Here is a 26,746-nt window from a genome sequence, read left to right as displayed (position 1 = left end):
AGTCCAAATACCTGAGAAAAAAAAAAACAAACAAACTCCAGATCAGGAAAGCGATTTCTTGAGACACTGTTTGGAGTTTTATTGGCAACAAGGCTCTGCCTTCCACATGCTTGGCCCCGGCCTCACGGCCCGCTGCTGCATCGCACCGGGCACCCCCCTGTCCTGCCCCGACAAACCCCACTGGGGTGCCCCCTTGCACCCTCCCGCATCCAACCCTGGCAGGACAGGGACAGGGCCCACCCGCGGAAGAAACCAGCCCAATAAAACATTCACGATTGGTTTCGGTTAAGAACCGAGGGAGGTGAGGCCAGCCCCGGATGCGTCCACTCCCTGGGGAGCGCTGGGGGCAGCCAGCGCCGGATCCGGGACCGTTTGTGCCCGGGAGAGCCCCCGGCGGCACTGGCACCGCTGTGCCCTGCGGTGCCGGGACCGGGCACCGTACCCTGTATCTCCTCACCCTGCTCTCCCCCCGCTCCCCCTGGGAGCTCCCCTTGCCTTTAAACCCCCAAATCCCCTTTGCGCGGGAAGCCTTGAGATATATCGACCGCACAACTCCCTGACAAACTCAGCACCCCAAAAACACAGTAGGGCAGAAATAGCTGTGGCTCCCCCTTCAGCTCCAGGGAGGGGTCCAAAGCCCTACGATGCCGTACCCAGGCAGCCTTCACAGCTGTGGAGAGGATGGGAAGAACAAGGGATGCATGTTATAAATATAAAATCATATCTGCTACAAACAGAAGACTTATATTGTACATCTTTGACCCATATACACAAGAACACAATATACACAGAACGCCTTGGAGGAGCGGGGGCTTTGCGGGGGGCGTTGAGGAGGCCCCCGCTCCCCCCACGCCAGGAGGGGCTGTACCGACGGCACGTTGGTCGCAGAAGGTCTCGGCGAGCCGACGAGCATCATTCGACGCACGTGTGGGTGGAGTGGTCCCCCCCGCCGTGCCCACCACGCCGACATCTGGAGGAAGGCGAAGAGGATGGAGAGGAGAGGGCAGAGCACGAGCAGCTCCCTCGGGAACCCACAAAGTGCTCGGGGTCTTCGGACACTCGGAGTGAAGCCAGGCCCTGAGAAACTTCTTGCCCTGCAGCCCCGGGGAAGGTCTCCGGCCAGGCAGTCTCTGATAAGGCATTTTCGTCTGGGAGTTGGATCAAACTGCGTCTGAAGAGAGAAGGGACCGGGATGGGGCAGCGCACACGGGTGCGAGGCGGCGAGCACGTGTGTATGCGTGTGCAGCGGTGGGCAAACACGCGGCAGCAAAGCCAAGGCAGTCAACAGCTGGACAAGCCCTGGGCAGGGGTGGGAGAGGACAGGAGGGCTCCGTCCTTGGCTCAGTTTTTCTGCAAAGCTGCCCCCGAGCCCCTTCGAGCCTCTCTCCCTGGCTCGGGCCACCGGCACGGCATGAAATACTGACGGTGGTTGGAGTGGCACACCAGGCGCGTGGAGTGGCAGACAGGCACACAGAAGAGTTAAGACAAATCGATGTGAGCTTTGTACAGCGAGGAGCAGCTCCCGGCTGGAGTGTCTGAGGGACTTGGGGACGACAAAATGCCACAGTGATCAGATCGGGCCAGGAGGAGGAGGTGGGCACAGGGCAGAGGGGGGAGTCGAGTCCTGGCACCTATCGGCGGTAATGATTGGGAGCGTCTGCAAACATGTACTTGAGTCTGTAGGCTTCAGCGAGCAGGAGTCCGATCTCTTCGTTGCCCCAGTGTATCGTGGGCAGGTTTTGTAACAACATTAGAAGGCCCTGAAAGAGGGGAAGATGCTTAGTTTGGGGCAGTCGAAGGCAGCACACAGCTCCAGAGCAGGCTCAGGGCACAGAGGCAGCAGCACTCAGTGACTCTCACTTGTCCAAAAGGCTCAGAGGCAGCATGAAGGAGTGCTTGTGTCCCCCTCTGAATGAGGGGAGCGCCTCAGATGCCCCAAACCAGGATGGGGCTTACCGCAACCAAAGCTTGAGCCCAGGGAAGGGCTGGTGTTTGATGTTTGCAGCCTCCAGCTGAGCACGGAGGCTCAGAAGTTACTTTTAGGCAAAGATCCCGAGACCAGACGACCTGGGAGCCAGTCCTGAGATGGTGGGTGACCAGGTCCACGCTGGGCCTAGGGTAATTCCCTCCCCTCTTCCCCAGAGGGAATTACCCCCACTCCCAGGGACTTACTTGGAAGTCTTCCTCATCTAGGATCTCCTTCCGCCACTTGATCAAGAAGGCGGCGCAGACGTACAGGTGGAAATGCGAGAATCCCTCCGGCTCCGACTGCGGACAACAAAAAGCTCTGGGTCAGCTCCCGCAGCTCCGCGAGGCACAGACGTCCGACTGTCCCCAGCTACCTGGGAAAGGCCCAGGGGCATGCTGCTTCGTTCCCCTCCCCACACTGCACGGGGAACGAGCCCCGCAGCGAGCGGCCTGCGTACCTGGTAGGTGTCCCAGAGGCGGATGGTGCAGCGCAGAGGCAGCTCCCTCATCAGCAGGTTGTTCATCCAGCGGAAGGCGAACTGCAGGTATTCGACCTCGTACTTCCTAAAGTGGTTGTGTACCTGCTCTGAAACAGCACGTTTCACTTACACACCTGGGGAGCACCGTGCCCCCAGCACACCGTCTTCCTCACACTCCAAGGCTGAGACCTCCTCCCAAACGCCTCCGCTACTCCCCCTGTGCTACCTCGCCAGCAAAGTCCCATCCCCAGGGGCTTTTTGGCCAACCCAAACTTCCACGCCTTGTAGGCGAGCATCAACCCCCTGTGATGAGGGTGCTACCAGCAAAGGGAGCCTCACGCTGCTGGAAGGGCTCCCGCCCTGCCCAAATCCCCTCGTCACCTACCATCGATCCGGCTGACCAGCTCCTCCAGGGCTTTGACTTTCTTCTGGATCCCCGGCTGTGCAAAAGTGTAGTTATCCTGGGGGGAGAGGCTATCGGTCAGAAGCAGCGGATCTAACACCTAGAAACGACCCACGCCAGACGCCCAGCTCTGCAGGAAGCCAAGGCAGGCACCAGGCAGCGAGACGTGGCTGCTGAGCACCGGGATCTGCCTGCTGTGAAGTCCCCGCTGGGACAGCGCTGGTTGTACCACTGCAGCGTCTCATTTCCCCAGGATTGTGCCCCCAGATCAGGCCCAACGAAGCAGAAATCTCTGAAACGCTGGGACCTGCTGTCAGAGGACAAACAGCCAGGCAGAGCCTCCTCGATTTTAAACGCTAGGGGTGCTGCAGGTCTGCCTGGCTACTCAAGGGCTGTGCCAGGGATACGGAGCTCTCTCACCCAGAGACAGAAGACAACGGTGCTGTACCTACCCCAAAAAGGGGGGGCTTCCCTGCGGCCCCAGAGGCTCACCTGTATCCCGTCCAGCAGTTTGCTCATGCACCAGAAGCTGTCGGCTTCGATGCTCCGTAAAACGTCCTGCGACAGGTTCGTCACGTCGAAGTTCTCCACGTCCTCCTCTGCAAAACAGATGGGGAAGAGAATCAGGAGGGTGGGGCTCACGGGGACAGCCCGGGGCTTTAAGGCTGACTGCATGCAGCTGCCCAACATCTCTGTACAGCAAAAGTACAAGTTAATTCCAGCACAGAGCCTGACAGACAGTACTGGAGGGACTGCAGAACCTCTCCTCCTCGAGCTGGGCTAAGAGGAGAGCTCCAGCCAGCAGCAGCAGCCCCGTGCATGGAAGAGCCTTGCTGCAAGGGCTGCGTTTGGAGCAGAGACGCCCCCGGGGAGGACAGCAGCCATCGTGCCACTGGCAGAGGCATCTGCAGGAGCCGTCACCGCTAAATTGAATCAACGGATGGCAGGGCTGAACGGGCTCATTTCCAAACCCAGATGCTCGGAAGTCAGAACAGGCATCTTTGATCCTGCTTGGAAAGGAGCACGAGATGGAGAGGATGAGCTCAGGGCCACCGTCTTGGCTTAGATATGCTGCCACAGGTCGGCAGCACCGTGAAAACTGATGCCACCAGATCCTGGTGGCAGAGGATGGGAAGGGACGGACAGAGCAAACAGCTCCAGCGCTGCTCCCACCTCAGGCAGCACTCAGCTCCAGAGCATGCTGCCCTGCAGAGCTTTAGGACAGGCACAGGCTTCAGCTGCAGTAGTTTGATCTCATACTGCAGAAAGCTGCTTCCCAGCTGTAGGTCATCATCCAAAATTACCAGTCACTCCTCTGCAGCACCCTCAAAGGCTCCAGGTAATTAGCAAGGCAGGCAAAGCCTCTGCATAGCAGGTATCCATCTCGTTTCCTTATTAACTTCCCCCACAGCAGGAGGAGCAGGGACATGCTAAGGACTGGGTCGAGGCCACACGTGTACAGCCAGGACCAGAGGGAGGGGAGGCTCAGCCACGCCAGCAGCCCATTGCTGGAGGCAAGGCTGCTACGTGAGACGCCAACAGACCGAACAGTAGGAGACCAAGGCGTCAGGCTGGCCTCGTGCCAAGCAGCTAACCCAAGCCTGTGAGCTCCCTCCTCCTCCGCCTGCCAGCTCGCAGCAGGTCACACACACACCCCACGGTGCCCAGAAAGTGGCCATGGCCCTGCCGAGGCAGCCCTTCAGAAGCTCTGACGCCCAAGGAAAGGCAGCTGAGCAGTGGGGCCAGCAGAGCGGGTCCCTTCTAACCTGAGGCTCTGCGTCCTGCGGACGACAAAACTGCTCAGGAAGGAGAGGAGGCACAGGAAACCCGATGGGTTGATGATGGAGCAAAAGGCGCTACACAGCACTGAGCGGTACCGGTTCCTTCCCAGCTACGCTGCTGATCTTGTCCTCGAACTCAGCCTGCCACACGGCCAGGCCAGGGGCAGGTAACCACCGAGGCAGACGTACCTCAGGCTTCTGACCTGAAGCCTGGCTTCGAATCCCAGGCTCTTAAGACAGAAGGGGATGGGAGATGTTGCTTCACTAAATTCAACTCAAATGCAGAGGTCACAAGCAGAGGTGTTTTTTTTTTTTTTTTCCTCCAGCACAATTTTCAGAGACGGCTGGAAGGCCACGCTCAGCGAGAAAGCTTCAGAGGATAAAAAGGGCTGGAGGATGGCAAGCAGCGTGGCCCCAGACAGGTCAGTGCAGCACGAGCTCGGCAGCCACGCGCAGAGGTGAGCCCCTAGCACGACCCCCACAACACGGTGCATGGTTAGGAGAAGTCACAGCAGGTACCCGCAGGCAGCTCCAGCGCTTCGGGGCAGATCTCTTCCTGCACAGACAACTCGCTCTTTACCTCCCGGGAAAGAGAATTCACTGCAGGTGGTAGCAGAGCCCCACGCTGTGCTTTTCTTCCCTCCTTCAGACTGCAAGGAGCAATGGCACGTCGCAGAGATCAGCCCTGGCCACACGGGCTACCACGGGGGAAACCAACGTGGCTTTCCTCTTTGCAACGTCCTCAAAGGCCACAGATCACTACTGGCTCACAAAGCCCTGGCTAGAAAGTGGAAGGTTTCCAGTGACTTCAACGAGCTTTGGATCAGACCCTACAATATTTGTCAGGCAGGATTTCTCTGTCACTAACGGAGTCTTAGGAAATCCTTTTTCCTCCTCCTGGCAGTGAAAAATAAGAGACTTTAGGCATAAGGATTACGGCACCCTGGCGTTTATGTCAACCCCAAAACACAGCTAGCGCTGGGGAAAGAATAAAAACCCTCTAAGTGAAAAGGACTTGAGCTCGGGCTGAAAGCACCGGGCTGACAAGAAAGCCACAAGCAGCAGGGAAAAGTCGAAACTCTCGGCTTGACAGACACACCTGTACTGGCAGCACAGGACAGGAATCGTTCTTTAAATGGTTTATTTTACATTCTCGGCGGGGTCTCTTTATACTTCACTCTCCCTAGAGCAAGGGCGAGCTCCAAATTCAGGCTCTGAGGGGAAGATCCTCCCCCTCCCCCAGCTCTGGGCACCGGGCCTTTGACAAAACTCCCCCGGTGCCTCCGAGGCCCCATCCTCCTCCAAGCCAAGCACATTGAAATGCAAATCCACCCCGAGCACTTCAACTTGCGAGGAGCTCAGCGAGGTTACGAAACCGAAGGCGACTCAAGCAGGCAGCAAAGACAACTCTGAGGTCAAGACGCATCCCCAGCGTGACCCAGGAGCTGCGGAGGAACACATCCCCTCCAGCAAGGCGAGCTTTTGGGATGCCAGCACCTCGCACCATTTCAACCGCTGCGGTTGGGAGGCAGCTTCAAGCAGCGACCGTCACTTGTGTCACTTACCGACGTATTCAGAGAGGAACACAACAAAGAATGGAGTGACCAGGTCATTGATGCCCTGCACATAGCCGCTGGCTGGGTGTCGAATGGCCCAGATAAACAGGATTCTTTCAAAGATCTAGGGGAGAAGGAAGGAAAGCAGGTACCTGCGTTAGCCGTGCACAAAGGAAAGGCAGAAAAGCAAAACCGCTAAGCTCAGAGAGCAAAGGTCATGCGCTGACAGGCTCTTCTGCAGCAGTACGGCTAAGGTAAGAAGCACGCCAGCCCTAAGAGAGAACCCTCTGTGAGCCACAGGTTCCCACAAAGCCAATCCGCTCTTCCCAGAGGAAGAAGCCCCCGTCTCCTCCTCAAAGCCTCTGCTTGAAGAGCCGCAGAAGGCAGCTTCCCAAGAGCCACACGCCGTGCTGAACGTCACACGGACACCTGCGGTCGTTCTCTGGGCTCCTGGTCCAGCAGCTACCAGCACAGCGCTCCCAGCGAAACGTCACGGACCAGGGCAGTTCCCCCACAGCAGCTTCTCCGCCAACAACCTCGGTCTGTTATTACCTCCTGGCCACCTCTCACACCCGGCCCTGCCCGGGTTCCTCACAAGCCACTTCACACGGAAGTGGTTTTGTAGCAAAAACACGACCGATGTCCTGCTCCGCTTCAAAAATGTGTTTCCAAAAGGCAGCTTCAGGACTCTGACCAACCCTTGGCTACGTTTTGTCAAAAAACAAGGTTGATCTCATAATCCTCGGTCTCTAAGGCTGACACGTTTCCCAAACCTGGGGCACAACCAGGCAGTTTAAGCAGGAATTTGCTGATCAGGAGCCATCGGGAGCTGTCAGGCAGGGAGGTCCTACAGAGCTCGCTCAGTCTGAGGGCAGCGCTGGGCTGACCCCGCACACAAACAGCCCGACCCCACGGCGACGTGGGGCAGGAGCCTCGCTCCCCCTTACCTCCTGGACGAGCGGCTGCTGGAAAAGGGGGATGAGCGGGTTGGTCCTTGGAATGTCGATGTGGATCTGGAAAACAGCACAGGTTGTACGCACCAGCCATACTTCCAAGGGGCACAATAACAGCACAGGCCACCCTGTGGCACCCCCCCAGGCAAGAGCTGGGCTCGCTGACGGGCATTGTGAGGGTACAGATGGCAGCTGCACAGAGAAAGCCATCTACAATTTTATCTCCGGTCTCCTTTGCTCAGGTCTGGTGATCAGAGGCGGGCTGGGAAAGAGCTGGGGTCAGAAATCCCATTATTTGGTCAATTTAGGGGAGGATTAATCCAGAATTTGTAAGGAGAAGGACAGAAACGCGGTGCCCTGTCCCTGAGGGGAAGGCTCCTACCAGCTAACGGGCAGAAGTCAGTCTAGCACGACCCCAAGTGAACGGGCAAGCAGCAGCCAAGGGGAGGAAAGGGACGCAGCGGGGCAGAAAGCCGGGCAGCGGGGGGGTACCTGGCGGTAAGTGTCTTGGTGGTGCTCCTCGTTCCGGGAATCGTAGTACTGCTGGATGAAGCCGAAGTACTCCTCCCGCTTGCGCTGCAAAGTCAGCTTCCGCCGCTCCATGTTGGCGGGGAGATAACCCTGCAGCAGGAAACCCCACGTCAGGGCAGACCCTCAACCCCGGCCACAAACCAGCCCCCGAAATCCCGCCAGGCCGCTGCGCACCTGGAAGCGTTGGGCACGCGGACCCTGGGGCCGGGGAAAAGAGCGTTTGTGGGTTTGGGCTTTTTCCCAGCCCCCAGTGCCTTTTCCGAGTTGGGTACAACCCAACTTTCCAGGATTCGGTTTCCCAAAAGAGAACAAACCACGTTCCCAGCACCTGCTCGAAGAGGATTTCGGCGATTACGCTCCCTGGCCAAAAAACCTACAGCTCGCCCGTAGGCTGGGCAGAGGAACAGCACGAGCAAACCCGGCCCTGGGACACACGAAGGTGTAGGAACGCGTGTCCCGAGCTCAGCCCAGGCTGCCAGATTTCCCCTCCCGACTCCTGCCCCGCAGCTGCGAGTAACTCACTGAGAGGAGACGCCACGTCACGGGCCGGACCTCCCTGGGCACGCCGGGCCAGCTGCATTTCCTCAGCTCATCTGCAAACGGACAGTGGTGGCAATGGATTAGATCCTAGGCGCGTCCAGGCACCACTACACCTAGAAGGAGAGGAAAGCCCAGTCTGCTCCTGCAGGCTCTGGAGACACTGAGCCTCCACGAAGGCTCCAGGTCGGCAGCGACCGGGGACGTGGGCGCGCAGGGACGCTTCCAGCCCGCCGTGGGCTGCCGGGGCTCCGAGCCGCCGCTCCCCCTCACAGCTGGGCTCGGCTCTCATGCAGAACCCAACAGCCCCCCCGTGGCCCCAGCATCATTTGTGAGACGGAGAAAGGCTGGAAACAGGCAGGCAGCAGGTGGAGGAGGTTATCATCTGCCAACAGAGCGATTCCTGCGGCTACCCCGCTTGTAGCGTTGCTGGCAGGAACTTTTTCCAGCCTGGAGCAGACGCTGTTTCAACCTGAAGCGTGCTTTTTCCACGGGTCCCCCCTCTGCCTCCTCCTCCCCGCCCACAGGCGCCCCTGTTGCCACTCACCCAGGTCCGTGTTGTGGCTGGAAAGAAGCTGCCGGAACTTCTCCAGGCGGGTTTTCTCCCTCACCGTCATGGGGGGAGCACCCGAAGCGTTTTGGTCGGAGATTCGGGCGACGAGAGGAATGACGGGCCGGAGGGGGAGGGACTGCTGCTTCTGAAGGGGGCTCCGCACGCAGGCCTCCTCTGCGAGGAACAGGGGCCACGGTGAGGGCAGGAAGGGGACGGCACCTCTCCGACCCCACCGTGCTCCGCTGACCACTGCCGGAGGCTCGCCACTGCAGCTGTCACCTCTCCTCCCCAGTCCCAGCACACAGAACACCGGCGGCCCGCAGAGATCTGCTGCTGCTCTTCCATCGCTCCCCCTCATTTCGTTCCCTTCCTTCCTCCCGCGTCCCCCCAGACGTCTGCCTGCCCGCGGTCGGACTTCCCCCACCACGTGCGAGGAGACGCGGGCAGGACACGCGAGGCGAGGCAGGAGGAAGCCGCGGGGACCCCCAAAGGAACCGACCTCCAGACCTGCCTCTCTCACCTCTCATTTAAACAGCAGCTGAGCTAATTGCGAGCGCAGAGAGAAGCAGCGGAGGGCTGCCAATGCCACCTGCTGGCAGCGGGGACACCCAGAGCACGGCCTGGGGCAAGGCAGAGGGAGCAGGGGCCGATGCCTGGTTCCCTGCCCGAGCTGTACCCGCCGGGCTCATCCCAAGCTCGATTAAAGGCAGCACATCGCGACCAAGAATTTAAACTTCCAGAACCCCTGAGAGCCCAGGAAACGGGACCCTGGAGGACAGGGATGCCTGTATGCAGGATATCAAAGCAGAGATTGACGTGGCAGTGGAAGAGAACGGTTCCTTGGAGCACAGGATGCTACGAAGGAGCGAGCGAACGCCGCTGTTGGGCACACGCGTTGTGCCCCAGCCTCTCGGCCACCACACGCGACAAGCAGCAAGAGGCTGGGCCCAGCAGTCAGCCGGGAGAGCGCAGGAGCCGCAGGCTGCTCTTACCGGCCGTCCTGGAGAGCTGGGCCTCGCTGCTGGACTTGCTGACCTTGCAGTTGGTGGGCACGTCGCTGAACGCAGCCAGGGCCCGCTCGGGCTTCGCCCGCAGCTTGCTGTGGTTCTCCAGGACCTGGGCCGCCGTGGCCTTGGCCACTTTAGAGTTCAGAGTTTGCAAAGAGGAGGAGGAAGAGGAAGAGAAGTCCTCGTCTTCATCGTCGCCGATGTCCCAGGCATCGCTGGTGTTGCGGGCGAACTCGTGGAAGCTGGAGGCCTTCTTGCTTTTCATGGGCAGCGCGTTGACCTTGGAGCGGTCCTTGATGAAGCTGGAAGCCAGAGAGAAACAGCATCAGAGCCGTGCCGTCAGACCAGCCTGTTTTCTTTCCTTCCCTGTGCCCTAGCTCCAAGCAGGCTTCTTCCAGCTTCCCGGTTGCTCCTCTCAAACCCAGGGCATGCGCCGAGCCTCTCCAGCCTGCCCGAGCCGGCGCGCTATCAGGGCACGGAAGGCCACGGTGCCAAGAAGCAGCTGGAGAGCTGCCAGGCTCCTCGGCTCAGAAGGGCAAACGAGAGAGAGAGAGAGAGGCGCACAGCTCCTCCAGCTCTGCCTCCCCCCAGTCCCTACAAAAACCCAGGTATTAACACACAGAAAAAGCCCTGCGACCTGGGGAGAGGCATGGCAGAGCCCGGACAAAGCCCGGCTGCGCCCCTCGACGCTGCTGGCAGGGCACCGACGGGGCTGTTCCTTCCCTCGGGTGCAGGAGGAGCCCTGGCATTCACCCTCACGCCGCAGAAGTCAAAGTCCACCAGCCGAAGCGTCACAAAGAGGGGAACCGTCACCGCTACGCGGCCCGGACAGGGACGAGGAGGCCGCGCAGAGCGGCGCTGCCATCCCGCTGCCCGCGCCCTGCTGCCGGGCGCCTTCACCTCGCCCTTCCCACGGCTCTTCCCTCTCCAAAGGGCACGGGCGCTGAGGAACGTGCCCGTCTCTCCTTTGCTGTGTCTGAGGCAGATTTCTGCCTGCGAAGGGCACCAGCAGGTGAGATTCCCCCGCAAGCTTTCGCGGAGCCCAGGGCAGCACCGCGCGCCCCTGCTGCTCTTTTTGCACGTGCCCAAACCCCACGGGGCAGAGGGGACGCGCAGAAGCTGCGGGGCCATTTCGGCATCCCCAGCAACGCGGACTGGGACGTGGGCTGCCAGCGAGAGGGAGGAGGGGGAGCGTTGTAATTCCAGGGGACGCTGGAGCCCTCCACCTGCTGCAGGACCGAGCCCCAAAGCTGCACAGCGAAGGGGCTGCGGCCCCGGGAGGTACGCGACACTCACTTTTTGGTGAGGCGGGGATCCAGGGGAGGATGCTGCGCTCCGTAGACAGGTTGAATGCTGCAGGAAGAAAGAAAAAGGAGACGGTGCAAAAAGCCCCAGGGCACCACAAGCAGTCTGCTCGGCCTAGACCGGGGCCGCGCTTCTCGCGCGCTTTTGGGAGCCCAACGCAGACCGAAAGCAGCTTCAGTAAGCTTCTGCCGTCAAAGCCTCAGAGCCAAAGCGCCACATTCAGCTGAAGATTTGGTCTTTGCAGCCGCAAAGAGGAGCCTTGTTTAACCTCTTCGGTTCTCTCCAGCCTGAGCTGGGATTTGGGATCTCAAGCCGGGGGGGCAGAGAGCTGCTCCGTGCTGCACCGCCGCCTCCCTCCCCCTCACCCCGCATCTCAACGCCCTCCCCGAACACCGAAATTCATCCTCCCCTCCCTCAGAGGGCTTTGCACGTTTGGGATTTCACACTCCTGAGCCCTCCGGAGCAGGGGAGGGCTCTGCCCGGTGAGGCTGGGACACCTCAGCGCTCGAGGTTCGCTCCCCGCGCCGACGCTCAGGCTGGCAGCCAGCACCAGAGCCCAGCAGCCGCCGGTACGGTCCGGGGTTGGACGCGGGTCCAAATCCCAGCTCAACCAGCCGCCTCCCGCGCGGTCTGCTGTGAGACACGGCCCCGGCCCCGCCTGCGAGAGGACAGGGAGCCCGAGGGCTGCACGGGGAGCACGGCCTCAAAAAGGAGCTGGCAGGCACGTGCACACCACTGCTCCTCCAGGCTCTCACCGCGAGACAGATCCCGAGCCACGAGCTCCCTTTGGGTAACCGCTCGCAGCCGCCCCGCGAACCAAACTCGGGTTAAAAACAAGCCCTTCGCCTCCCCCCCGGCACACAGCTCGGGGACAAGGGGCTCGTTCAGAGCTGGCACGCGAGGGACGAGGCTCCAGAGCTGGCCGGGCTTTCGGGAGCCGCAGATGGAGCCCGGCAGGGAACCGAGCGGAGCCCGGCCGGGCCGGAGGGGGGACGCAGCCTGGCGCAGCTGGAGAGCAGGCGGGGGACGAGCGGATGGCAGGGAGGCGTCGGCAATAGGTCCGGGGGGACGGGAGGGACGTGGAGACCCGGGGCAGGGGCTGGAAATGAGCGCAGAGGAGAAGGGGCTGGCGCTGGAGGCCGGGGCGAGGGGTGGGCTCGCTGCGGCGGCCGCCGTGCTCCGTGGCTGGGGGCGCTGGAAAGGCTCGCCGCGTTCACCCGCCAGCCATCGAGCCCGGGGACGAGTCTGCTGGGTAATTAGCATCGGGTAATTAGCATCGGGGAGCCAGGGCGGCTATTAAACAGAGGCGCCCCCGTGGGTGGGCACGGCGAGCGGGTTATCGGGAGTAAGGAAAATGACTCACGGCAGCTCCTCGGGGCCAGCAGCGCCTCCGTGACCCCCAGCGCCGAGCTGGCAGCACCCTGGGAGGGCGGGCACAGCGCCGCTCTCCGCACGGGGACCGGGAAAAGCCCCCCCCCCAGCTGCCAGCAGACCACCGCTCTGGCGAAAACTACACACGGGTCCGCACGGCAGCCGCAGGAACGGCGTGAGGAAACCCTTCCCCGGTGCTCTGAAGCAATCGCTCGATGCCTTCCCTACTAGCATAGGGTCTCGTCTCCCACGGAGCCCTCTTTTCGGAGCACGAGGTCCCCCGAACGAAGCCCCCGGGCTGCTCCGAGAGCACCGCGCACTGGGCTGGGCTCCTACACGAGCGGCTGAAGGCGACGCCTCGCTTCCAGCGGGCCGAGCTGGGTGCCACCGTCCCGCATTAGCGAGCGCCGCCGCCTTCCACGCTTGGACTGCTCGGGTTTGCTGAGTCTCCCCCCCCTCCCGCCTCCCCGTGCACCTACGCAGAGGTTGGCACACGCAACCCCTACGGAACGGGCTGGAGAGGAAGGAGAGGCGGGCACGCACACACACACAGAGCTCTGTCTGTGCAGAGAAATAAACAAAGCAGCTGGGAAGGAAGCAGCGCCGACGCCGGGACTCACGGCAGGTGAGCTCCGAGCTGGGCAAACACCCACAGCTGCCAGGTGGCACCTTTGGGCCCGCCAGGCACCCCGCGTCTGCTCCCGTCCCCGTAACCGACCCCAGCAGGGCCCCAAGCCCACGGCCAGGGCCCCGAGCCCCACACCAGCACGCCCCGCGTCTGCGGCTGAGAAACCCGAGGCCGGGCGGCCACAGCGCCCGGCAGCACTCGGCGAGCGCTTCATTCACTCACCCCGCTTCTGGCTTTCCCTACCGCGGCTCGAATTCGCCGTCTCCGAGGCTCAACCCCGCCTGCAGCCGTCTCCGCCTGGCTCGCGCACGGGTGGGAGGCTCGGGGCAGGCACCCCGCCGCAGCAAGCGCCCCCGGGGAGGAGGTGAGACCCCCCCCCTGTCCTGCTGCGGTCTGAGCCCTGCAGGACGAGGCCATTTTCCGTCCCCTCTACATTCAGCGCCCGGTACAACCGGTGACCCTGCTGCGTTGTGGTACCGGCGTCACAGGATCACAGCAGGAATCGCGCTCACAGAACCTCGGTGCCATCCCAGAGACCTTACCCGAGCAGATTCTGATCCCCCTCCCACCCCACTTTTTACACCAGCACGTAAATAACACACACAGCGCCTTACTGCCCACCTCTCTGAAGGGCCGGGAATAAACATCGCATAGGACAGCGCACGGGACCAACCCGCCAACGCACCCCAAAAAATTACAGGGGGGGAGAAATCCCAACGCAGAAGCCCCGGGGCAGCACGGGAGGCGTGGAACCACGCTTACCGCTTCTGCCACGCGACCCTAAATCAAGAGGGGAAAAAGCACCAACTAAACGCACAGGAACCCAAGCGACCCTACTCATCCCATCGCGGCAAACGAACCTGGCGCGGCCTCCGGATTGTCCCGAAGCCTCCCTCTGCCCGCTCGGGGCAAGGGGAGGAGGGAGCCAAGAATGGGGGAAGACCTTGCAGAGTTCCCACCAAAAACACAAGGGGCAGCCCCACGCCCGGGTGACGTCCCACCTCCGCTTTCCGTCCCCGCTGCTGCCCTTCGGGGTCGAGGCCCGAGCCCTGCCCGTAACCGTTCCTGGAAAGGACGGGGCCCACGCGGGGCGGAGGAGGCGCGTTAACCGGCCCCGAAACGCCCCGCGGGCCAGCGGGGGGATCTGCGAAGCTGCCTGGAGGCAGGGGAGAGCTCTGCCGAGGACACGTCGCTGCAGCTCGGCGGCGTCTGGGCAGGGCCGCCTGCCTCCCAGACCGGTTCACCTGGCCGCAGCGTCCCAAGGCGAAGCGGCTCCGAGGCAGCGGCTCGGGGCGAGGGCTGCGGGGACGGGAAGGGACCCGGGGGCTGCGCGGCGCCGGCCTCTCCAACCCCCCAGGAGAGGAGAGGGGGAAATTCACCGTGCTCCGGCCGGGCTCCGTCCCACCGACAGCAGGGTGCTGGAGCGGGACAGAGCCCGAGCGAAACCCCACGGGGATCGAACGGCCGATTTCGCACCGTGCCCGGCCAGCAGGAGGGGAAGGGCAGGGTTCAGATAAGGCAAAACGAGCACGGAGGCGGCCCGAGGAGCGCCAGACGCAGAACCCCAGAAGGCTCCTCGGAGCGGGGGTGTCCCGGCCCCACACCCCCCCCCCCCCCAGAACACTGGGGTTTCGTGTCTGGGGTAAAGGGTTTGCAGCCCCCCCCCCCCCCCCCCCCCGGTGCGCCCTGCTCCCCGCAGCGCCGCCGCCCCCCCATCCCGCAGCGGGGTGCCCTCGGCTCCCCGCGACGTCCCCGGGTGAACGGGGAGGCCTCGGTGGGAAACCTGGGGGGGGCCTTCATGAAAACGGGGGTGGCCCATAAGGGGGCTGGGGTCTCCTCGGTGTCTCTGTGCAGGGTCTCGGGGGGGGGCTCAAGGCCCGTCCCCCAAACCTTGGGGCCCCCCTCAGACCTCCCTGCCCCACAGCACCACGTCCCCCCCTCCATACGCCACTCCCCTCCTCCCCAAAACCTTCCACCCCCCAACAAACCCCACAACCCCCCCCAAAAAAAAACCAACCCCCCCCAAAAAAACACCCCCCAAAAACCTCCACAGACCCCCCCCAAAAGATCATAACTCCCCCAAAAAAACACAGCCCCCCCAAGACCCCCACAGCCCCCCCAAAAAAAACCCACAGCCCCCCCCAAAGACCCCACAGCCCCCACAAAGACCCCACAGCCCCCACAAAGACCCCACAGACCTCCCCCGAGACCCCACAGACCCCCCAAAAACCCCACAGACCCCCCCCGAGACCCCACAGACCCCCCAAAGACCCCCACAGACCCCCCCCAAAGACCCCCCCGACCCCCCGCAGCCCCGTTACCGGCCGGGCCCGTTGCCCACCTGCCGGGCAGCTTGGCGCTGCGCTTCCAGAAGTGCCGCCCGCTCTCGGCGGCCATGGCCGAGGGGGGGGGGGACGGGACGGGGCCGGGCAGGGCCCGGCCGGCCCCGGCGCAGCGGCGGAGCGCGGAGAAGGCCCCGGCGCCCCCCTCCCCGCCCCCCTCCGCCTTCACCGCCGCCCGCTTGAAGCCGCCGCCGGCGCCATTTTGGTTGCGGGCGTGGAGAGCGCCGCCATTGGTCGCCCGCGATCCGGTTCCGGAGGCCGGGCCAATGGGGAGCAGGGAGGGGGAGTGACGTCATAGGGGGAGGGGAGGGGCTGGGGAAGGAGGGGAGGGAGTACTTGTGTGGGGGTGGGATGTACCATCTCGGCTGCTGAGGGGGGGAGGATGAAAGGATGAACCATTATGGTTACTGTGGGGGTGGGATGAACCATCTCGCCTGCTGTAGGGGGGGAGTGGGGAGGAGTATTTAGCTCCGAGAGGAGTGGGGGGGGGCTGGCTGTGGGCGGGAGGGACCCCCCCCCCCGCGAGCCCCCCCCGCCCCACGCATGGTTGGGCGGGCAGGGTTAAACAGCGCCGTCAGGGCCGGGAGAGACCATTCCGCTGCGCGGGGGGGGGGCCGGCAAAACCATGGAGGGGAGGGGGAGCGGGTTAAACCACCCGCGGCGCGACGGGGGGAGGTGGCGGCGGGCTGAACCATGAAGGAGGGGGGGGGGCTGAGGGGTGGCGGGGTCCCCGGGGTGCCCCCCCCCCGGTTGCCATGGCACCCAAAGGGATGGGGGGGGGGGTCGGGGGCACCTCACTGAGCTCCCCAGGGGTCGTCCCCTCGTGACGGGGGCGGGCGTTATAGGGGAGGCCTCAGTGAGGCCACCTGGTGAAGTCACCTGGCGAATAAACGGGGATGAAGTGGCAAAAAAAGCGCAGGTGTCAAAACAAATAGAAACATAAAGTCATCAAATCAGTAGGGTTGGAGAAGCCCTTCATGATCACCTGGCCCAACCACCCCCTACCACCGCTGTCACCACAGAACCGTGTCCCCAAGCACCACGTCCAACCTCTCCTTGAGCACCCCCAGGGACGGGGACTCCACCACCTCCCTGGGCAACCCGTCCCAACGCCTGACTGCTCTTTCTGAGAAGAAATGTCTCCTCGTTTCCCACCTGAACCTCCCCTGGCACAACTTGAGGCCGTTCCCTCTGGTCCTATCCCTGGTTATCTGTGAGAAGAGGCCGACCCCCAGCTCCCCACATCTTCCTTTCAGGGAGCTGTAGAGACCAAAAAACTAAACACAAAAATAAAGAAAATAACCCCCCAAACCTTCCAAACAAATAAAAAATAACCCCCCAAAACAGCCTTTGCGGTGACATCATGGGACCCTGGCTGCCCCCTGGCATCCCTGAGGAGAAAACCCCACCATGGGGACAGCCCCTAGCACCGGGCCTCAATGGCGGCAGGCGCAGGCCGTGTTGTGTCACCAAAGGCCTTGGGGACATGGGGACGTCCTGCTCCTGGGGGCAAGGCGCAATGGCCCCTTGCTGCCTCGGCCTCAATCAGCGGTGCCTGGTGGCTGGCAGGGCCGTGAGTCAGTGCCACACCCCGTGCCTCAGTTTCCCCTGCCCGCAGAGAGCAGGGAGCCCCTCGGGGATGCCTCGGGCGCTGGGACACCCGAGTCCGTCAAGGGACGGCTGCCACCCCCAGCCCTGCTGTCCCCGTCCCCTCAGCATCGCCGCCCGTCTCCGCCGAGCACCGTGGGGAAACCCTTCGGGGTGCGGGAGGGCTGCGTGTGCTCATCAAGGGAGAGGAAAATAAAAACAGCAGGCGCGTTTCTGCAGAAAATTATTATTATTATTATTTTTCCGAGGACGGGGCTGACGGCAGAGGGCGGCACAGGCTCGTCGCAGCCATGAGGCCTGGCCTAGCAGCTGGGTGCTGTGGTGTAACTCGCCTTGGTGCTGCTATGTCCCTGTCAGGTGCTCTGGGAGATGCAGGGAGATGTTTCGGGGCACGGCGTGGCCGGGAGCAGAGCAGCGAGCCCAGAAGCCTGGCAGCTTTCGGTTCTGAACAAGAACGAAAGCCGAGAGAGAAGAATCGGTTCCTTTTCCCATCCTGAGGCTGAAGCGGAGAAAGGAAACTTAAAACTAGCAAAAATAGAGCATTTTGAGGCTCCCAGCTGCAGGGAGATCAGTGCCATCCCGGTCAGGAGGGCAAGCAGGGCTTCCAGAAAGGGGCTGGTCCGAACAGGGACAGAAATACTGCTCCTTCCAGCCAGAGCAACGTGGCCAAACACGTGTGGTCTACAAGGTGTGACCGGCAGCGTTACCGCAAATCACCTCGTCCCGTAACGCGACTGCAAACGCCGCCCAAATGCAAGGAATTTTCCCTGGTTTGGGACGCGCAGGTCCGAGGCACCGCAGGGCTGATTTCCACGCGCACGTGCAAGGCGGCGGTGGGGAAGTGGGAAAGCGCGGCGTCTGCACAGCGAGAAATGGAAACCATCCCGCATCGGAGCAGGAGCCCTTGGTGTCAGTGGGAGGCTGTGCGTGTCCAGCTGTCCTAGAGTCGCTTCTGGCCCCTGCAGGTCCCCGCAGAGCCTCCTCCAGGTGCCTGCTGTCCCCTCCAGCTGGGCAGGGTGGGTTCCCTTTGCTGTCCCTCCCCAGCCTGAGGGATAAATCCTTCCTGGAGATCTCCCTCCTGCTTTTTAACAGCAATTCGCAGCTCATCTTCTGATGCTTGGGTGGCTGGCTGTATCAAAGACCGTTTGGAAACACCCTGCTAGAGAAACAGGAGAGTGACCTCTCCGGCCTGACGAGGGAGGGTGGCTCGCTGGCTCTGCTCCCCTCCCCAAAAGACGGGACGGGACAAAAGGGATGCCAAGGACTGAAATCTAAGTGATGGGACAAAAGGGATGCCAAGGACTGAAATCCAAGCGATGGGACCAAAAGGATGCCAAGGACTGAAATCCAAGCGATGGGACCAAAAGGATGCCAGGGACTGAAATCCAAGCGATGGGACCAAAAGGATGCCAAGGACTGAAATCCAAGCCCTCCGCATCCGTGGCTGAGCTTTGATTGCTGTCAGGTCTCAGCTGGCCAGCATGTGCCAAATCCAGCCAGACCCATATGCTCAGGGGGCATCGACACACATCCAAGCACGCGTGTGTGCACTCCTGCACCCGTGCAGACGCACAGGGCTGCTACAGCAAGCGCTGCGCTATGGGCAGTAGCCTGGTACAGATCACGGCTGCCGTGGCACATCCGTGCCGAGCGGTGGGGAGCACAGGGGCAGTTTCCATTGGGGTCGGTACTGACGGGTTGTATCTGCGCTGGGGGGCCCTGCCCTGCTTTCTCACCAGCCCTGCCTGCACGTTTTGGGGGAGAACACGAAGGATTTCAGTGTGGGTTGACCTGAAATGACATTTTGCTGCTTCTGTTTTTCTCACAGCTTTCGCAGCAGGGTGAGATCTCCGCTCTTGCAACCCGCTCTCCCTTCAAACGCTGACACGCACCCGTGTGTCATTTCAGGTTAACTGAAATGGCTGCTTCAATGTGAAACAAGAGCTGTTGTTTCATTTTTCGGGTCGCTTAACCCCCTCCTAACTGTAACAAACACGGTGATTAAAAACATGAAAATTACCCTGGAGGAAGGGGACAAAAAGCTTGGAGAAGGATGAAAAACACCGATGACCTCTTTTAAAAACATCCCTCTTTAGCTGAAGTTGCTAAATTTGACTCAACGTTACACACTGGAAAGCTTTTGCGGTATGTTTTTTTTTAATGGTGAATAAAGTGTTTCTTCCGCATAAAAACCCCCACCAACTCTCGGGCCGAGTGATGCAGTTTCGGTGTGTCACGGAGGCAGCATTAGCTCAGATCCCGCTCTAGGGAAGGTTGTTGTAAACCCCAAGTGGCATCACCGAGCCGAAACACGAGGCTCCGGTACCGAGCGGGGCTCCAGGTGCCCGAAACCAGCACCTGGCCCCGCTCGCCTTTACACCATGGGGTTTTTGGAGGTGTGGGAAGGGGCGTTTCGCCCCAAATTCATGCGGTTTTCTAGGGCTGAGATGGGTGCAGGGCTTTGGCCACGGCTCCTGGAGGACGAATCCCCTTGCCTGGGGGATGTGGGGACACCACGGGGCTGAGGCTGGGAGCTGCTTGGTGGCCAGTCCCACCCGAGGAAGGCTGCGGGCAGCACTGAGACCGCCACTCCTCGTGGTCACAGCTTGCTCCTTCCCAAGCCATGAACAAACCCGGGAACCTCTCGCCGCACGCTCGCACTTTCTCCAGGCTGTCATTTCACTTTTGGGAGCGATAGGGCAGGGAAAAGCAGGCAGGCTGAGCCCTGCTCTTAACGCTCCACCACAAAAGGTCTCCGGCGAGTCGGGGCACCGTGCCTCAGTTTCCCCACATGCCCCGTGGAGATAATCCTCTTGCCACACGGGACGTCGGCGAAGCTCTCCGAGACCGCCTCCTACGAGGCTTCATTACTGGGGAGCTGGAGCCGTGGGACACGCGGCTCGCTGATAATTCGTCTCGTCCTAAGGCAGGTGTTTAAAATAGCTCCTGTGACTCACAGCAATGAGAAGGGCCAAAGGGTTTCCGCCGCCGCCTCGGGGGCAGCGGGATGTTTTCCTCGCAGTGGGACGCGGGGCGAGCTGCCGCCTCCAAGCCTCTGCTCCCCGGCTCCCGCTCGCCGGGAGCCTTTTCTCCGCAGGGCTCGTGTGTGCCTTCCCGGCCGTGTCAGGTGTTCGGCTGCCGCTCATCTCCCGTTCCCAGAAAGGGACGTGGAAAATAGAAACGTTGCTCTTGCTGCGGCTTCCCCGGCCAGTCCTTTACGCATCCATCCCCAGCCAAGGTGCTTGGCTGTGAGGATGGGAAGCCAAAGGTGTGCCGAGCGCTTTGCAAGCCCTCAAATGTCTCTGTGTGACCCCAATGCTCCCAGAAGGGGAGATCGAATGGCCTGAAATCTCATCCTGGTCCTGTTCCGCCCTTTTTTTTTAATTCTTTTTGAGCGTGGGTGCTTCCCACGCTGAAAAAGAGCAGCGAGGAGCAGTCGTGGAAGGGAGGTGGGAGAGCGATGCTGGCTCTGGATTGCTTCGCAATGGATGGCTCCTGTGGCTTCCATTGTAGCTGGTGTCCCCAAAATGGTGTCCCACATGGAGAAATGGGGGCAAAAGGGCCATTTCCTTCTCTCCAGCCCCTCTTTCCCACTCATGGGCTAGGGACAGGTGGCTCACGGGTTCTCTCCTGGGGGGTCTCTTGCTGCATGCAAGACACAGCGAAGGAAGAGTGAGCGACTGAGCAAGCCAAGAGAAAAGGAGAAAGAAAAGCAGGTGAGGAGAAAGCCCACAGCCTGCGATGGATTCCTTACGGAGTCCCCAGCACCCCTCACCCTGACGCAAAGGCAGCAGGAAGAGCTGGAGAAGGAAAAAAAAAAAAAAACCTTCGTCTTCAGCCCAACCCTGCCATGCCGGGAGGGAGAAGGGAAACCCACGCGTGCGGATCAATGGGCAGTGATGGTGCTGGGGCTGATTTTGGGTCTCCCATCCCGTCCACCCCTTCCAGAGGTACGGGACGTGGACACGGAGCTCTCAGCCACACACACGAAGGCGTTAAACCCTCGGCAAGGCTGGCGCACAGGGATCGCACGCTTCCAGCACCCAACACTCGCACCCAGCCCGTGCCACCAGCGGGCACCCGGGCAGCGCTGGGTGCCCCGGGGGGGGGGGGGACACATCCAACGACGGCACCGCTCCCCTGCCGTGGTGCGAGCAAAATCGTCAGCAGCAGGCGGAAATGCGGCGCCTATCAGCGCCCCAGCCCCGTGCAGCGTGCCGGACCCGCTCGGCCTTTCTGCGGCGAGTTTTCTAAGAAATGCCGCAGCAGTTAGCGAGCGTTTACGGGAAGGGTGGGCCGTGCGCAGCCCGGGCGGCCGCGATAGCGTTTCGGGGGGCTCAGGCCCCCTCGCTGCAGCTGGCGGTGAGGCAGGAGGTTTGCTTTCGTGTAAAGAGCAGCTTCCCGGATGGTCCGGAGGAAAAAAGCAAGAGAGGAGGTTAAATGCAAACCGCATCTCAAAATAGGTCTGAACTTTGAAGCCGTTCGGAGCCGCGCTTCCTGCTCCGAGCAGCCTCGAGGAGGAGATGAAAGATGCAGCTGAGAAAAGAAAAAAAAGCAAAACAAACAAACCGAGTTAACGCTTGCTGCTGAAGGCAGAGGTGCAGCGGTGACACAGCGCACGAAGTCACCGCAAAGCTGGGGACGTGGCTGTGGGGCCCCCCAGTCCCCTCGCGGCAGCCCCACGGCTTGGCGAAGAGCTCACCTGGGGTGACCTGGGGAAGGGGCGCGCGCTGGGAGGGGGGGTTTTAAGCAAGAAATATGCGGGGTGAGCCAAGGAAAGGATGGCCCCGTTGTGTCAGGTCTGGCCAGGGGTCTGGGTGAGTAGTTTGCAGGATGGTCAGTGCCCCTTTCCGTGGGGGCAGGAGCCCTCCAACCCATCACGGTGCCAACCATGGGGGTGGGAACAGGGCTTGAAAATTCTAGTTGCGTCAATATAAAAAAAAAAGTCCCAAGCAAAAATTATAATACAGAAAAAAAAAAATTTGAAAAAAAAAAACCAGCCCCAAAACTGAAACGCTGAGGAGCTGGGAAGTGAGCTTGGGCAGTTTGGAGGGTAAAAACTCGAGCGAAGCGTTACCGCTGCTGCCTGATAGCGACCGACTTCTCGTAATCCGGAGATCGACTTCCTCTCGCTCGCCGCGCTGGAGGTGGGGACAGCACGCCGGCGGCTTTCTTCACCCCCCCGGCACCCGGCATGCAACGCACGCTCCTCGCCGACGGAGCCGGAGCAACAGGATCCGCGTTACCCAAATTTAATTTGGCTGACAACATCCGGCGTTTCGCAAGGGCGCTTTGATGTTTGTTTACTCGCCGGCCCGAGCACATGCTCGGCGCGGCCGCCCGCGGATGAATGGAGACGAAAGGGCTCCACACCCCTTTGATCTCGCTCCCAGGAGCTGGAGACGCCCGCGGAGGGCCCAATCCAGCCTTCCCCGTGCCGCTTTGGGACCAGCGAGTCCCGGTTAAGGAGCATTGGTTTGGGTCTGGGCTGCGGTGGGCGCTGCCGTTCGCTCGCTCCCTCCTCTCCGCGGGATGCTGGGGACAACGCGGCGTGGTCGCCGGTGCCCCCCTTCTCCTTCCCTCCCCGCAAGAAAGGGGTGTCTCCGGGGCATTAAGTGATTTAAGTTTTTATTTAAAACCGCATGTATAAAAAAAATAGGATTTCTGAATTCCCCTGTACAATATTACCTATTAACAAAAACCCGCCGGCTACACACTGGTTACATGGACAGACTCGACAGCGCGGACGGCCCCGCTTCGGCACGCGCGGGGTCCCCCCCGGGTACCCGTGGGGAACGGCGAAAATCCTCTGCAAACCCCAACGGGCACGTGGCAGGGCACAGGTTGGAGCAGGGCCGCACGCAGGCGGCTGCTCCACGCCACGGCCAGACATCCGACGGAAGCACGAGGTGAAACAGGCACCGGGACGGAGGCGGAGGGGAGACCCCAACGGGAAGCCGGGGATCAGCAGCTGGAGAAGCAAGGCATGGGTCGGGGACCCACGGGAGTTATAAATAAATAAATAAGTTATCCTAGTGGCTAGGACTCTTCCTTTAAAACAAAACAAACGAAACAAACCCATGAAAATAAATTAAAAACAAAAACTGGAAGGAAAAAAAAAAAAGGTAAAATGTTACCATTATTAACAACTGTACATCAAGCTTTGCTCCTGTATAACTCTGTACACACATTTACAGCTCTGTTGGGTTGCATTGTTTGTGCATTCGTGAGGGCACGGGAAGCAAAGAGCCCAAGGAAGAAAGTCCCCAGGAGACGGCGGCACGCTGCGGAGGTGCGGGAGGCGAGACGTCGCCCGCGCGGCTCCCCAGCTCCATCCGCCCGCTTTCCTTTTGCACGGGGAGAAGAAGTAGCTCGGCGCCCAGGCGAGTCTCGGAAAAGCAGCAGTGTAGGAAAATTCAAGTATTTCCTCCAGCACAGCCAGGATTGCAACTGAAGGCACTCGAAGACGGTGACGGCAAAGAAGAGAGCTAGTCGGCCGCGGCACTGCCCTGCCCTCCCCCCAGGTCCCCCGGTTGGAGCTTCTCTCGCAGTCAGGGCTCCGATCCTCTCGCAGTCCCAAATTCAGCAGGCCAGGAAGACTCGTGGGAGCCCCCAAAGACAAAAAAAAAAAAAAAATCCAAAAAAAAAATATTTTTTACTGGCGAAACATCAAGTGAGACAGGACCATTCGGTTCAAGTCCGGGACAGCTGGGTTGGGTCACGGCCACCGGCTCCGGTGGGACCGAGTCTCCGAGTCGGCCGGGCTCTGGAGCGAGCTGTGCGTGCTCCGTGCGACGCTCCCCACCCGGGGCTACGGTCCCCAGGAGGAAAAGTCCGCTGTCCTTCGCTTCTTAGGGCCAGGAGAGGCAGGGAGAGCTGTTATTTGCCCGTCTCCTGGAGCAAACTGTGCAGGTGGATCTCCGTCGCCTTCTGGGGGAGGTGGACGCTTTGCATCCAGGAGTGGTTGAAGATGTCTTCGAAGGACGGCCTGTCCGAGGGGCGCAGGGACAAGCACCACCTGATGAGGTGCTGGCACTCTGGGGGAGAGAGAGAAACCACCACGGGGGGGGGAGGTCAGCACCCGTCCTCCTCCGAGCTACGCCCAAACCCAGCATGGCTTTTGGGGGGTCAGGAAGGACGGCACGACGCGTGCCACCAAACCCCACCACCGCCCCCCGGCTGGTGCCACCCCCGAGGCTCGCGCGCCCCGGCGCCGCCTCCCACCGCGCGCCGCGGAGCCGGTGCCCACCTGGCGAGACCCTCTGCCTGAAGTACACCTGGCCCTGCAGGATCTCCTCGTCCTGCTCGAAGGGGATGTCCCCGCACACCATGTCGTAGAGCAGCACGCCCAGGGACCACACGGCCGCCGAGCGCCCGTGGTACCGGTGGTAGCGGATCCACTCCGGCGGGCTGTACACCCGCGTACCTGCGTGGGGGACGGCGCCGCTCGTCACGAGGATGCTCGCCGGCCCCAAAACCCTTTTCGGGGACCGCGGTTCCTCGCCCGAGCGTCTTTAGGGTGGGTGATGGTGGTGGTGGGGGGGTGTCACCGTGCGACCCGCCACCCCCCGCGCCGCCAGCACGTGACTCTTGTTTACAAACTTTGGGTTGTAGAAAAAAAAAGCCACCGGGGCCGAAAGGGGGCAGCACGGGGCCGGGGAAGGCTGGGAGCCGACCGTTACACGCAAAAATAAAAAATAAAAACCCAAGGGAGGGCGGGGGGGGGAAACCACGCCTTTCCCCCCCCCCTCATTGCTCCTTGCCAAAAAAAAAAAAAAAAAGCAAAGCAAACAAGGGGAGCGGAGCAACGCAAGCCCTTCTGCGGCTGCAAACCAGGTTTTGCAACCCCCCCCCCGGCAGCTGTTTTGTTTTTGTAGGGCTGCCCCCCCCCCCCACACCCCCCCCGCCCCAGCCCGGAGCAGGTTGGTTGGGTGTCTGGGCTGACGCCGGGAGCCGGCTCCCATTTCACAACATCCACCCCGTGCCAAAAAAAAAAAACAACACAACACAACTTCGCCGGGCGGCTGGGATAATTGCTGCCCCCCCCCTGCCCCCCCCCCCCGGCTTCTCTCCCCGAGCTGCTGCAATAGGGGAAAAGCCGGCGGTGGCGGCGGCACCCGGCGCGGGTTCGGATGCTGGAGCATCCCCCGGGCGCGCGGTCTCACCGTCGAAATCGGTGTAGACGGTGTCCTTGAGGAGGGCGCCGGAGCCGAAGTCGATGAGCTTGAGCTCGCCGGTGGAGAGGTCGATGAGGATGTTCTCGTCCTTGATGTCGCGGTGCAGGACGCCGCAGCTGTGGCAGTGCCGCACGGCCTCCAGCACCTGCTGGAAGAGCCCCCGCGCCAGCTCCTCGGGCAGGGCGCCGCGCTCCGTGATGAAATCGAAGAGGTCCTGCACCGGATCCGGCCGCTCCAGCACCAGCACGAAGCTGTCGGGACGCTCGAACCAGTCGAGGAGGCGGATGACCCCGCGGAAACCCGAGCCCACCTTCTTCAGCAGCAGGATCTCCATCGGCACACGGGTGCCGCCGGGCTGCGGGGACACACGGCGCGGTCAGACCCGGGGTCCCCCCCCCGCCAGCCAGGGGGGCTCCGGTGGCCCCCCCAACCCCGCAAGTGCCCCAAGCCAGGGATGCTCCGGTTCCCTCCCCAAGCCCACCCAGACCAGGGATGCTCCAGTGCCCACCCAAGTGCCCCAAGCCAGGATGCTCCGGTGTCCCCCCAACCCCCAAAATGCCAAGCCAGGGATGTGCCGGTGGCCCCCAACCCCGAAAACGCCCCAAGCCAGAGATGCTCCGGTGGCCCCCTACATCCTCCCCCCCCCACCAGGGGGGCCCTGGCTCCCTCCCCAGCCCCCCCCCCCCAAAACAAGGGATGCTCCTGTTCCCCCCCCCCCAAGCACCCCCATTACGGGGATGCTCCGCTTCCCTCCTGACTCCCCCCCGCCCAGGGATGCTCCGGTTCCCTCCCCGGTCCCCCCCCCGCCCAGGGACCCTCCGGTGCCCCCCCCCGGTGCCGGTGCCCCCGCTCACTCACCAGCTCGCCCCACTCGGAGATGCGGTCCCGGGCCACGTGTTTGATGGCCACCTGCGGGGCAAGGACCGGCGGCTGAGCACGGCGCTCGCCCCCCAGGCCGCCACCAACCCCCCCCCCATATCCCGCCGCTTACCGGGGCGCTGTCGGAGAGGCGGATACCGGAGTAGACCGAGCCGAAGCCGCCGCTGCCCAGCAGCGGGCCCACCTGGTAGAGCTTCTCCAGCGGCTCCTTCTCCTTCCCTGCGGGCGAGGCACCGGGCATCACCGCGCCGCTCCCCAAACCGGCGCCCAACGCCGAACCGAACCCGACCGAACCCAACCGGGGCTCACCTGGCGGCACCTTCCCGGCGTGCAACTCCCCGCCGGGCCCGGAGCGGAGATGGGCCAACGAATTGATTTTAGAAAGCAGCATCCCGCTCCCGTCCCCCGCCTCCAGGGCCCGAAGCTGACCGGGAGCCAGCGGTGCGGCTCCGGTAACCGGGCAGCGGAGCTGCTGCGGCGGCGGCTGCTGGCGGCCGGGGGAAGCCCCGGGCGGGCGGCGGCGGCGGGGTGGGGTGTGTGTGGGGGGGGAGGTGTCGGTGGCGGGGGGGGGGTTGGCGGCTGCTCGGCGCGGTGCCGGGCTCCGGTGTGGCGGCGGCGGCCCCGCGCCGGCCGCGGGAGTAGCGGGAGGCGGGGGCGGTCCCGGGAGA

At 62.2% G+C, this 26,746-nt stretch overlaps 2 protein-coding genes and 1 long non-coding RNA gene across 4 annotated transcripts; 1 reads left to right on the top strand and 2 right to left on the bottom strand.

Annotated features, from left to right (window-relative positions):
• Positions 1 to 54: 54 nt before the first annotated feature.
• TBC1D22B (TBC1 domain family member 22B) lies at positions 55 to 15,654 on the bottom strand. 2 transcript variants are annotated; one of them, XM_083812303.1, is made up of 13 exons: positions 15,414 to 15,653; positions 11,065 to 11,121; positions 9,754 to 10,070; positions 8,756 to 8,935; positions 8,194 to 8,264; positions 7,633 to 7,761; positions 7,135 to 7,200; positions 6,197 to 6,311; positions 3,343 to 3,449; positions 2,833 to 2,908; positions 2,427 to 2,554; positions 2,173 to 2,268; positions 55 to 1,760 (listed from the first exon to the last, which is right to left on the bottom strand). In XM_083812303.1, exons 1-13 carry the CDS (start codon positions 15,467 to 15,469, stop codon positions 1,632 to 1,634), a joined length of 1,527 nt encoding a protein of 508 aa, XP_083668429.1. In that variant the 5' UTR covers positions 15,470 to 15,653; the 3' UTR covers positions 55 to 1,631. The 2 variants fall into 2 exon arrangements, with proteins under 2 accessions (XP_083668429.1, XP_083668430.1); XM_083812304.1 differs by lacking the exon at positions 11,065 to 11,121 and having other exon boundaries at positions 15,414 to 15,654.
• LOC310886986 lies at positions 11,128 to 23,695 on the top strand. Its single transcript, XR_014575567.1, has 2 exons — positions 11,128 to 13,069; positions 17,380 to 23,695. It is a non-coding gene; the product is annotated as an uncharacterized lncRNA (long non-coding RNA).
• Positions 22,637 to 26,746, bottom strand: PIM1 (Pim-1 proto-oncogene, serine/threonine kinase). The gene is made up of 6 exons (XM_083812321.1): positions 26,388 to 26,746; positions 26,191 to 26,297; positions 26,058 to 26,108; positions 25,188 to 25,554; positions 24,272 to 24,448; positions 22,637 to 24,059 (listed from the first exon to the last, which is right to left on the bottom strand). The coding sequence occupies exons 1-6, from the start codon at positions 26,467 to 26,469 to the stop codon at positions 23,902 to 23,904; spliced, it is 942 nt and encodes a 313-aa protein (XP_083668447.1). The 5' UTR covers positions 26,470 to 26,746; the 3' UTR covers positions 22,637 to 23,901.

This window comes from Anser anser, assembly GCF_964211835.1.
Source record: "Anser anser genome assembly, chromosome: 27".
Taxonomy (NCBI): domain Eukaryota; kingdom Metazoa; phylum Chordata; class Aves; order Anseriformes; family Anatidae; genus Anser; species Anser anser.
This window is presented reverse-complemented; position numbering and strand designations above follow the sequence as displayed.